This window comes from Propithecus coquereli, unplaced genomic scaffold (assembly GCF_000956105.1).
Source record: "Propithecus coquereli isolate 6110/MARCELLA unplaced genomic scaffold, Pcoq_1.0 Scaffold62, whole genome shotgun sequence".
In the NCBI taxonomy this organism is placed as follows: domain Eukaryota; kingdom Metazoa; phylum Chordata; class Mammalia; order Primates; family Indriidae; genus Propithecus; species Propithecus coquereli.
In genome coordinates, this window is record NW_012152174.1 from 7,785,443 (window position 1) to 7,798,760 (window position 13,318).

At 33.7% G+C, this 13,318-nt stretch overlaps 1 protein-coding gene across 2 annotated transcripts in view; it reads left to right on the top strand.

Moving 5' to 3' along the window:
- Positions 1–13,318, top strand: part of DMXL1 (Dmx-like 1) — a 159,549-nt gene that overhangs the window by 119,915 nt on the left and 26,316 nt on the right. The window contains exons 34-37 of one of the 2 annotated variants that reach the window (XM_012659552.1): positions 1,211–1,273; positions 7,822–7,908; positions 11,017–11,138; positions 11,500–11,641. In XM_012659552.1, the coding sequence (XP_012515006.1) occupies positions 1,211–1,273; positions 7,822–7,908; positions 11,017–11,138; positions 11,500–11,641 (414 nt within the window). The remainder of the gene's footprint in view (positions 1–1,210; positions 1,274–7,821; positions 7,909–11,016; positions 11,139–11,499; positions 11,642–13,318) is intronic. The other variant, XM_012659553.1, reaches the window with a different exon arrangement.

A 13,318-nucleotide genomic window follows, 5' to 3' on the forward strand; every position in this document is an offset into this window, starting at 1 on the left:
TTTTGTAATATATTTGGGAGTTGGTATAAAATTAATTATTTGTTCTAAAAGATGGGAGATTGAAAAGCAATTTTCTTTTATAAAGAAAATTGGTTATTTTTATAAAAGGATGGAATTAAATAGAATCTTAACTTTATGGAGTTGGTATAAAATTAATCTTTACTGGACAGTTGACTAGCCTGTTTTGGGTCTTAACAAAATTACCTTCCATCTCTTATTTTTATAAAATGATGATACTAAAATATTTGAGTCCAAGTCACTGTGACTTTCCAAATGGTTAGGAGATGGATATATACAAGTCCTATATTTTTCATGGGATTGATGGGGAGAGTATTTTGAGATTGCTGCCATTTCTTTATTCCCCTGTATGTTTGAAAATGAAATCTTAACAGTTTCTTCATCTGACCTTAACATCCTCATGTATTCTCAGATCTTTTCTATTTCTATATAGTGTAATTTAATGTTGCATTCATTTTAAAATAAAATGTCTTCTCTATCTGTAGTTATTTGGAAATGAAGTACAGATGATTGCAAATAGACTGTCTAAGTCATTCCCAGTGAAAAATTGGGAGTTGATAGCTGCCATCTTTGTCCCTAATTCCTTTTTCTGTTTTATTTCCTAAGAATCACTACAAATGTTGAAACAACTCTTTCTTTAAGAAGTACCACTATTCCCTTTTAGGAAGGATGTGTGCCTCCAAGTAATTTATTGACTGTGTGACTAAGTCAGTAGAAAGAGAATTAGAAATGTAGAAATTGAAAGTTTCTAATCAGGAAATTTTCCCGAAGGGTCAGTTATCTTGAGATATCATACATAGTAGTATGTAAGAGAACATTTCTACTTTAATTTTCAGTTGATAGTACTCTGACACCAGTAGATCTGAATTTTTTAATGTAAAGTACTTAATGCTCAATCTTGCTTTTAACGTCAACATTTCAAAATAAGTTGAGCAGAAATTTCTTAGGAGGTAGAATAAAATTTATAGTGGTGACTAATGAGTTTTGAGGAATTACGTTTTCCCTATTCCCTAATCATACTCCCTCACACATGCTTCTTTTAAGGTATATGAAATTTAAGAATACTAGCTCAGTCCAGTGTTCTTTTCTAGTAAATTTGGTTAAAAATATAATTTTAAAATATATCCCTAGTATTTTGCATGTTATATCTCATCTTTATTCTTTGTTATGTGGTTATTCTTTCTTGATGAAGTCATTAGAGGACAACAATGAAACCATCAAAAATTCTATGATGGAGGAGCCAAACATCAATAAGGTACAAATGTCATTCAACTGAAATTAGAAATTGCATTCTTTCATGAAAATAAAAAAGTATTTGCATTTTAGTTCTGGACCAGACTCTGATTCCAATGAAATTAAAGTATTTCTCCCTCACATTATTCTCATTTTAACAACTTAAATATTGCAATTATAAAAAATGGTTTTTGTTAAATAAGAGAATGCAATTTTAAAGGGAGTTGAATGTATCTTGTTTTGGCTACAGATTTTTCTGAGTAAATACAACTAAATTTCTTAATACATGTAATTACAATGGCAATTATAGAAGCATAGTAGTATTGTTCCATTTTTGCAAGTATCACTTTTGAAGTTAAAATTCTCTTCTATGATATTAACTCCTAAAAATGTAGCAAATACTATTATATAGCATTTATTTTACTGGTAGGAATAGCTTATAGAGCCATGCCTTATACATAGTACTTAAAAACCAAAGCACAAAGGATGAGAGTTTGCACAATCATGAACTAACTTCTAGATGTTCCATGATCACACATTCAAATATGACTTTATTAGGTGGATATTTAACTCATATTTTTCATATTCTATATTTAAAACAATTTCAGCAGTGATTTTTAGGGGAAAAGTTTCTCAGTAGTTTTTTTTAAGGCCACTAATTTCTACCTCTTATTCTTTCCCACAGGAATCACTTGGTAAAATAGGAGAAATAATTCTCTATGCAATTAATTAAAAAGACTGATTTGATAGCAGGCGTATATTATAACTAAAATTTTGGCAAAATAAATATATATGGTCCTTATTTTGAAATTTTCTAATGGCCTTTGAGAGTTTTGAGGGAATATAATTTGAACTTTTAGTCAGTTAACAATTTTCCTTGTCTGGGTAATGATTACTTACTACCATCTACACATTATAACAATTCTCATCCAAAGATTTTTCTTTTCATTCTGTTTATAAAATGTTAACAGTCATAATGCTGTGTTTCTATAGTCATCTCCATGCTACATTAAAATGCAATCTTTTGTTGTTGTTGTTACCATCATATAAATTATGGCCAGCATTTTCCAAGCCCTCTGCTATACTTAAAAAAAAATCTTTACTAGTTATGCCTGGACTAAAATAACTGCACATATTTGCAGTGTACAGCTTAATCAATTTTGGCATATGTATAAACTCATGAAGCCATCCCCACAATCATGATGATCCGTCACCCCCCAAAATTTACTCCCTCCCTTGCTCCTGTCCTCCTACCTGTGACCTTTTCTTCCTTAAGCAACCACCCATCTGTTTCCTGACATTATAGATTAATTTCTGTTTTCTGGAATTTTATATAAATGGAATCATATGTTATTTTTGGTTTTGACCTGTGTCCTTTCATTTAACATAATTATTTTGAGATCCCTCCATGTTGTATTAATATATTTCAGTAGTTCATTCCTTTTTATTGCTGATGCCTATTACATTGTATGGGTTATACCACAGTTTGTCTGTCCATTTACCTGTCGATGAACACTTGAGCTGATTCCATTTTGGAGCTATTTCAAATAAGGCTGCTTTGAACATTCACGTACAAATCTATATGGACATATACATTCCTCTTCTGTAAATGCTTAGGATTGGGAAGACTGGGTCATGTGGTGGGTGCGCGTTTAACTTTTTAAGAACTGTTCAAATATTTTCCGAGGTGATTGTACCATTTATACATTCTCAGCAGGCAGTGTATGAAATTGCAGTTGCTTCATATTCTCACCAACACTTGCTACAATCAGCTTCTTCATTTTAGCCATTTTAGTAGGTGTGTAATGGTGGTTCATTGTGGCTTTAATTTGCATTGATTCACATCTTATCATGTGCTTATTTGCCATTTGTATATCTTTAAGGGTGAAGTGTCTTTTCCAATCTTGTGTTTATTTTTTTATTATGTTCTTGTTTCCTTGATTGAGTTTTAACAGTTCTTTATATATTCTGGATAAAAGTCCTTTATCAGATATGTTATTTACAAATATTTTCTCTTAGGCTATGGCTTGTCTTTTCATTCTCTTTACAATGTCTTTTGAAGTGCAAAAGTTCTTAATTTTGGTGAGGTCTAATGTATCAGTTCTATTTGTGCATTTTCTTTTTGGTGTTGTATTTAAGAAGTCTTTGCCTAGCCTAAGAGCACAAAGATTTTTTTCCTGTTTTATTCTAGATTCTTTATAATTTTAGTGTTACACTTAGGTCTATAATCCATTTCAAGTTAATTTTTTTATATGGTGTGAAGTATGGATCTCCATTCCTGTTTTGTTTTTTTGCATCTTTATATCATTTGTTTCAGAACTATTTCTTGAAAAGATTATCCTTTCTTCCACTAAACTGCCTTTTTCCCCTTTTCAGAAATCAATTGACATAGATGTGTAGGTCTGTTTCTGGAATCTGTACTTTGGTTCGTAGATCCCTCTGTCTTTATGCTAATAACTCACTGTATTGATTACTATAACTTTATAACAAATTTGGAAGTCAAGTAGTGTAAGTCCTTCAAATTTATCCTTGTTTATCAAAGTTGATTTCTTTCTTTTTTTTTCCCTATCACTCTGACTAGAATTTTCAGTCCTATGTTTTTTTGTGTGTGTGTTTTTTAATTTCAAAATATTAACTAAGGGGGTACACATGTTTTTGTTACATGGATAGCTTTTATGATGCTTTAGTCAGGGCTGTAAGTGTGCCTATCATGTGAATAGTGTTCATTGTACCTGTCAGGTAGGTTTTTACCCCTACCCTCTTTCCCCTCCTTCCTTCCCAATGATATTTACTATTTTCTATGCTCATATGTGCCCATAAATTAGTTACAAATTATTAGAGAGTACATGTGGTGTTTGTTTTTCCATTCTTGAGTTACTTCACTTAGAATAATGGGCTCTAGTTCCATCCAAGTTGTTGCAAACATTATTTCATTCCTTTTTATGGCTGAGTAGTACTCCATGGTATATTCACCACATATTCTTTTTTTTTTTTTTTTTTTTGAAACAGAGTCTCACTCTCTTGCCTGGGCTAGAGTGCCGTGGTGTCAGCATAGCTCACAGCAACCTCAAACTCCTGGGCTCAAGCAATCCTCCTGCCTCAGCCTCCCGGGTAGCTGGGACTACAGGCACGTGCCACTGTGCCCAGCTAATTTTTTCTATTTTTAGTTGTTTGGCTAATTTCTTTCTCTTTATACTAGAGACAGGGTCTCGCTCTTGCTCAGGCTGGTCTCGAACTCCTGAGCTCAAGCAATCCTCCTGCCTCGGCCTCCCAGAGTGCTGGGATTACAGGCGTGAGCCACCTCACCTGACCTTACCACATATTCTTTATACATTTATGAATCGATGAGCACTTAGGTTGATTCCACATCTTTGCAATTGTAAATTGTACTGCAGTAAACTTTTGAGTGCAAGTGGCTTTTTTATAAAGACTTCTTTTTCTTTTGGTACATACTCAGTGGTGGGATTGCTGGATCGAATGGTAGGTCTACATTTCCCTGAGGAATTTCCATACTGCTTTCCATAGAGGTACTAATTTACAATCCCACCAATGGTGTATAAGCGTTCCTTTCTCTCTGCATCCATGCCAGCGTCTATTGTTTTTGGACTCTGAAATAATGCCCATTCTGACAGGGGTAAGGTGGCATCTCATTGTAGTTTTAATTTTCGTTTCCCTGATGATTAGTGATGTTGAGCATTTTTTCATATATTTTAAAGCCATTTGTCTATCTTCTTTTGAAAAACTTCTGTCCATGTCTTTTGGGCATTTTTAGATGGGGTTAGCTTTTTTTCTTCCTGATTTATTTGAGTTATTTGTAGATTATTGGTATCAGTCCTCTGTGAGTTATATAGTTTGCAAATATTTTCTGCGTTTCTATAGGTTATCTGTTTACTCTGTTGATTATTTCCCTTGCTCTACAGAATCTTTTGATTTAATTCAGTCCCATTTATTTATTTTTGTTGTTGCTGTATTTGCCTTTGGGGTCTTAATCATAAATTCTTTGCCTATGCTGATATCTAGAAGAGTTTTTCCTACATTTTCTTCTAGAATTTTTATGGTTTCATGCCTTATATTTAAATCTGTTATCCATCTTGAATTAATTTTTGTATATGACAAGAGATAGGGGTCCTGTTCCATTCTTCTGCATATGGCTAACCAATTTTCCCAGCAGCATTTATTGAATAAGGCTTCCTTTCCCCAGTGTATGTTGTTTTCTTCTTTGTTGAAGATCAGTTGGTTGCAGGTAGATGGTTTTATTTCTAGGTTCTCTATTCTCTGTTCCATTGGTCTATATCTGTACTTTTATGCCAGTATCATGCTCATTTGGTTATTATAGCCTTGTATTATAATTTGGAGTCTAGGAATGTGATGCCTCCAGATTTTTTCTTTTTATTTAATATTGCTTTGGCTATTTGGGCTCTTTTTTGGTTCTAAATGAAGCTTAGAATTATTTTTTCTAGATCTGTGAAATATGATACTGGTATTTTAATGGGGATTGTGTTGAATCTGTAAATCACTTTGGGCAGTATGAACATTTTAACAATTTTGATTCTACCAATTCTTGAGCAGGGGATATTTTTCCATTTGTTTGTGTTATCTGCAATTTCTTTCATTGGTGTTTTATGGTTCTCCTTGTAGAGATCTTTCACCTCCTTAGTTAAATATATTCCTCGGTATTTTATTTCCTTTGTAACTATTGTGAATGGCAGTAAGTCCTTGCTTTGGCTCTCTGGTTGACTGTTATTGGTATCCAGAACCGCTACTGATTTGTGTACATTGATTTTGTAACCTGACACTTTGCTGAATTTATTTATCAATTCTGGGAGTCTTTTGGAGGATTCTTTAGGGTTTTCTAGATGCAAGATTATATTGTCATCAGACAGGGATGGTTTGACCTCCTCTTTCACGATATGGATGCCTTTTATTTCTTTCTCTTGCCTGATTGCTCTGGCTAGGACTTCCAGTACTATGTTGCATAGAAGTAGTGACAATGTCTTGTCTTCTTTCAATTCTTAAGGGGAATGCTTTCAATTTTTCCCCATTCGGTATGATGTTGGCTGGTTCCTGGCTGGTTAGGGGAAACATATCATTTCACCTGGGAAGCTTTTTCAAACTTTATGTGTATGGAAGGAAAGCTCCTATGGGCATCAACTGCAAAAAAGCTTCCTCAATATGGGAATACCTTCTTGTCCTCTAGCAGGAACTATCATCTGTCTCTGCCTCCAATTCAAAACCTAGTAATGGATGCTTAGTGTACTTTAGATACCAGGCAGATTGGTGGGTAAGTTGGAATTTTGTCATAAAATTATGGAATTTGGCTTGTACATTCTTACTGGATGATCCGTCTTTAGTAGCCACAGCTAAGATTCTCCTTGGAAGATAAACTGACCCTCAAGTCAGCCAGAATGTTAAGCAAACACTGAAATTCATTTATGTTTATAAGCAAATTACATTTTAGATCAGAGCATATTTGACATCTTTATATCCAGTGACTATAATTTTTGTTTGCATGGGAGTATTTTAGTTGTGTTGTAAGTTTCTCAACTCTGCAATTAAATAGTCATCTTAGTTGCCATTTTTAAAAAGACTGCTAACTCTGGTCAATTGACAGGCATTGGTTATATTTTTATCTAGATTTTGTAGCAAGTAAATTTATGCTGATTTAAATTAATAATTTCTACATTTCACAATGAGCTATAAAACTAATTCATTTTAAAAGTTTGAAGGTTAGAGAGGATAAAATAAAATGAAATAATGTCCTACATTAAGCAACATTTGCAACTCTTAATAATTGCCTCCTCTTTTCAACTTCTGTTTATTTTAGTAAATGTTGGCTTTATGTAGTATTGTCTTCTAAGTTCACAGATGTTGTACATACCTTCTCTGGAGTAAGCAGCAGGTTAAATATTTGTCTCATGTAAAATACATTGAATCACGGTTTATTCAGGTACCAAAATGATTACTGACTTTAAGGAGTTACCTCGCCTTTTAGGGGTTCACGTCTCTATTGTATAAATTGAAAGTTATTTTAGACTAGAACTCAATAAACTCCAGCCAGCTGGCCAAATCCCACCCATTTTTGCATAGGCCATGAGCTAAGAATGGTCTTTACATTTTTAAAGGGTTTGCAAAAGAAAGAAGAATATGCAATGGTGATCCTTTGTGATCTGCAAAACCTAAAGTATTGAGCATCTGACCTTTTAATATTTATAAGACATTATTAAAGAATTATAATACTAAGAAACTTGATAAATAAGTCTTACTTTAATAATTAGAATGTCTTGATCCTTTAAAGTTAATCCAGTTTAGCTGAATAGGATAACCAATTAATGAAGCTGTATATTATTATCAGCTGTCTTTTTATATGTGAAAAAGCAAGTTTGAAAAAATTTTAAGTTCTTCTCAAATACATTTTGTTTTAGAGATAATTAGCATATATAATAGTATCTCTAGAATTGAAATATCTAAAAAGTTTCTTAATATGTTATGCAAGTACTAAATGATTGACATATATTATTTGTTCTATTACTAAAATCAGTATATTCTTATATTTTATTTCCTTCCATTTAGATAGAAGCAGATTTGGGATATCCTGGAGGTAAAGCAAGAATTATTCATAAGGAATCTGATATCATTACTGCCTTTGCTGTTAATAAAGTAAGTACATAGATATTTTACATTTGTTTAGTTGTTAACTATCATAGTTGAAGAATATCTTCTATTTTATTAGTTTATTCAGGATTAGTATTTCTCTTTCCCAAAGCTACTTCCCATTCCTTAAATTGTAATTTGAATAAATTTTTTTTATCTTACAAATGGATTATTTTATTGGACAATGTGATTTTCTTATATGACTTTGGATATATAGCTGATAAATATATAATGCTTTGTTACTACACAGAAGTATCAAGTATTTATATATGCAATAGCTTTAGAATTTATGCAATATATTATAGCAGTTAACTCACAGAAAAGGTTTTTTATGTTCCTTATGAATATGTTGAATGTGATTCCTAATATTTGATAAAGTTTAAGCTTATATGTTACTCAGAAATTCTCCCTTTTTGACTTAAACTTCCAGTAGCTGCCCAACTAGTGTATTTTCTTTGTATTTCTTTGATTTCTACTTAACATCCTCTTTATAGATGTCTGTAAGCTCCTCATAGAAGAGGTGGCCTTAGATACAGTAGTCCAAGGTTAAAATTTGTCTTAGTCATTTTCCCCTACTATCTCCCCTAATTGCCTTACCTTATAGTTTCTAGTGACTTCTAGTTAGCCTTTTGTTTCCTTTTCTTTCCATTAACTTCAAGGATATATGTATCTTTTTTCATGTATCCCTAAAGTATACTTAAGGGAAATACATATATATGATTTTCATGTGTTCCTAATTTTAAAATAATTTTAAGATGTTATTCAGATGTATATTCTGTGATATACCAGGAAATGTCATATACAAAGAAATTACCCCTTTACCAGTTGGTTCTCCATCTTCCTGTGCTACATCTGTCTTCTCTTTGATTCTTTCTAGATAGTTTCTTTTTTATTCTGTTCTCATATCTCCCTGTATCCTTTATTTCATTTTCCTCATAGACACCCTTGAATAATAACTGATTTAGTTTGAGGCAGGCAAATCTGGAATCAGCCCCCTAGCCAGTTGTTATATCTATATAGCATGGTATATACATGTCAACTACAAAATTATTGTATATACCCTATATTACCTGCCTTCCCCCAAAGAAAATATGATTTTAAATATTCTGTGCTACCAAAAAACACGATTTTTTTTTCTTTTGGGGGGATGTATATAAATAACTAGTAACAGTTATCCACATATATAAAGTCTTCAGTTCACTGTGTCTGAGTATGCCTGTTCAATATTTCCCTAGATTTGGTATTTCTTATATCCTTGCTAAATTTGTAGCTGAGAAATACCCTTTTCTTTAAATTTTTTTTTTTTTTTTTTTTTGAGACAGAGTCTCACTCTGTTGCCTGGGTTAAAGGGAAATGGCATCATCATAGCTCATTGCAACCTCAAACTCCTGGGCTCAAGCGATTCTCCTGCCTCAAACTCAGCCTTCCGAATAGTTGGGACTGCAGGCATGGGCCGTAATGCCCAGCTAATTTTACTATTTTTAGTAGAGATAGGGTCTTGCTCTTGTTCGGGCTGGTCTCGAACTCCTGAGCTCAAGCAGTCCTCCCATCTTAGCCTCCTAGAGTCCTAGGATTACACGCGTGAGCCCCTGTGCGCAACCTAAGATTTTCCAGTAGCTGACTTAAAATCAGTCCCAAAGAGATCTCGCTATTGCCCAGGCTGTAAATTGCAATTGTTAAAAATGCCATTGAGATTGTACTTTTTAGCTGGGGATGGTGGCACATGCCTGTAGTCCCACCTACTCTGAAGGCTGAAGCAGAAGGATCGCTTGAGCCCAGAAGTTTGAGGTTGCTGTGAGCTATGCTGACGCCACGGCACTCTAGCCCGGGCAACAGAGCGAGACTCTGTCTCCAAAAAAAAACAGAGACGAAATTGTACTTTTTCACATTTGTTTAGTTGGGAACTGTCTCTGTCGAGAACTGTGAAGGGTCTGAGATTTTACCTTAAATTCAGTCTAACAAGTTAGCTTTCACAGTTTAATGGATGCTGTTAGAAGACACAAGATTCCTGGATCAGAGACAAAGGACAGTTTATTTCTAACAGCAAGAGCAGTAGCCAGAAAATCAGCATTTTACACTGGTTCTCTGAACTACAATTCCTTCAGAATGACAGGAAGAAGGCCAGATGATACCTGCACACACAATAGGTACATTACAGGAGAGGATCACCGAATTCGGGGAACCTAATTCTTTTCTAATGGATAGTAAGCATACCTGCCATTTGCTCTGGAGGGAGATACTATAGTTATACAAACATCCTGAAAATGATTATGCAGAACAAAGGGCAATCAGTGACTGTCAACACATGCAAAATTGGAGAGACGCATGAAGAATTGTGTCACAGCAGTCTAGTTATATCCTTTTTCCTTTTATCTCTGGGCTTCAGCTTTTTCTTACTAGTTTCTATTAGAATTTCACATACTGGTAATATTAATCCTATTTTTTCTTTGCTGTTATTTCTTCCTGTTTTCTGTTTTCAGAGATGTGCATTTTTAATTCATGGACATTTAAACATTTATGTCATTTAATCTGACCAACTTTTCATTTATGATTTCTTCTGGCATACTTCTCCCACTATTTTTCTGCCCCTGCACCTTTTCTCTGTGAATCTTTCCCACTTCTATTTTTCTTGCCTAAGATTGGAAGGCTTTAGGAGAAAGTGATATTATTTTATTTTAATAATTAACAATTATGCCATTACTTTGGAGTTTCTTACCTTCCTCACCTTTCTCTACCTTCCAGGGCTCCTATCTTCTTTAGCACCTTCCTCTCCATTTCTGAATTGTGCAAACCTTAGGGAGATGATAGCATTCTAACCGACTAGAGAGACAGTGCTGGGAGAAGAGATAAAGTGGTACATGTATTGCCGTTTATAGTTGGATTTCTGTTGGGTATACTTTTCTTAAAACATAAACATGGCTCCAAGCTCAAGCTTATGATTATTTCACTAAAAATTTAATTGATAAAATTAATTTAAAATATTTATTTGTAAGAATGCTATATATTCTATACTTATCATTTCTAGAGGTTATTTTGTAATTGTTCTTTTCAAAAGTAGCTCGTATACCTGTTTTTGTTATTTGTTTAAAAATTACTGTATGATTTATTTTTCAGGCAAATAGAAACTGCATAGCAATCGCTTCCAGCCATGATGTTCAAGAATTAGATGTTTCTGGAATTCTTGCTACACAGATCTATACTTGGGTAGATGATGATATAGAAATGGAAACCAAAGGGTACCCTTATACTTTGTTTTTATTCAGTAACATCACAATACAAATGGTTATATTCGCTGAACTATAACTTTCAAAAGATTTTTTAAAGGAATACTCCTAAATTATAAGCAGAATGGAAGCTGACGTGCTAAGAGTAAGCTAGGGGAGGCAGGCGCTTTAAAGGGAATTGAGAGTCAGAAGAGCGTAAGCGAAGGGAATGAAAATTGTTCAAGTATGAAGTCATTGTCTGTGAGTTAAAAGTAAGAGCTGAAGAATATTAATTTTAAAGGGAAATGTAAATTCAAATGTTGCAGCTTTCAAGTGTAAAAAAGAAATAAGGAACTGATGGGTTGTTTTCATTCTGGTTGACATTCCTTTGCAGATCAGAAGATTTCTTGGTTATACATGCTCGTGATGATTTAACAGCTGTACAAGGTACAACCCCATATACACATAGCAATCCTGGGACTCCAATAAACATGCCGTGGCTTGGTAGTACACAGACTGGCAGAGGAGCATCTGTGGTATGTAAAAATATTTAAGTTTGTGTTTAACTGTTCTATTTTTCCCTCTAGGTAAGAAGATTAGGATAAACTATGATTTATACCATTTTTTTAATTACTAAATTTTTAGTGAGTCTTACTTGCTGGAAATTGTAAATTTTGATTGTGAAGAATAGTATGTTTTCATTTGAAAGAGGAACAAAGGCCAGGCACAGTAGCTCACGTCTATAATCCTAGCACTCTGGGAGGCCGAGGTGGGAGGATCATTTGAGCTCAGGAGTTGGAGAGCAGCCTGACCAAGAGTGAGACCCCGTCTCTACTAAAAATAGAAAAATTAGCCAGGTGTGGCCTGCACCTGTAGTCCCAGCTACTCAGGAGGCTGAGGTAGGAGGATCACTTGAGCCCAGGAGTTTGATACCGCAGTGAGCTAGGCTGACATCGCAGTACTCTAGCCTGGACAACAGCATGAGACTGTCTCAAAAAAAAAAAGAAAAAAAAAATCGTAGTATTTTTTGGCACATGAAAATTACATGAAATGCAATTTCAGTGTGTATTTATAAATAAAGTTTTATAGGAACACAGCCATATTCATTGGTTTGTATTTTGTCTATGGCTGCATCATGCTACAGTGGCAGAACTGAGAATCTGCAGCAGACACCATATGCCCATAAAGCCCAAGATACTGTCCAGTCCTTTATAAAAGCAGATTTGCTAACTCCTGGTCTAGATAATATCTTTTATTGGATATCAGTTAACAACTGTGTCCACATTAAGTATGACTTTTATTTTTTAATGCTGAGACAAATATATTATTCTTTTTTAGCAAAAACAATGTAAATTTTTTTAAAATTAAGCAAAATATAATATACAGATGAACTGAAACAATTTTTCTGTAGTGATGGAGGAGCTCTTTGAACCCTAATTACCTAAGATGTGATCCATATTTATATTTCCAAAAGTTTCCTTTATTGATACTTACGGTGTAGGAATTTATACATAGAATCAAAGAAACCCAGTACCATGAACTCTTTCAATGGCTTTCTAGGTGGTAGGGTTTGTAAAAATTTCAGAAGTCCTGTGGAGTGCTAACTTTGGCTAAAAATAAATTATTTTCATTAATTAGTATGAGTAATTATTCAAGTAAAGGCTCAGTCATCTTTAGTAATACCTTATAATTTTTTTTACTTAATGCAATTCCTTTATAGGTGATAAACCTTATAATTCTCTTGAAATACCTATTGCAGCTGTTGTTTACTCCTACTTAATCATTCTTCAGATAAAGCTTGAGATCTAGAAAGGTCACGTGATTCAACTCAGGTCACTGTGTTGAATTTGTGGTAGATATTGTTTTAAAGCCTCCTCTTCCTTCCCCCTAGTTTCATGATTTCAGGTAGCAGTATTTTAAGGATTAAATTGAATTTAAAAAGCAATCCAGGAATTATTCAAGTGAAATGAAATTTCACTTGTGAAACTTACTGATATTGTAATTATTTAAAAGGAACTTAAAGAGAATATACAAAAGATATGAGTATAAATAATAGGCCCTTTTTTTAAACTCTGGTTTCAGAGACTACATGTAACAGCTTTCTTGCTGGTCTCTTGCTCCCTCTCTTCTACACAGCAGCCAATTACTCTTTTCTAAAACATCATTCAGATTGTTATTCCCCTCCTTAAAAATTTCACATTTCCCAATATGAC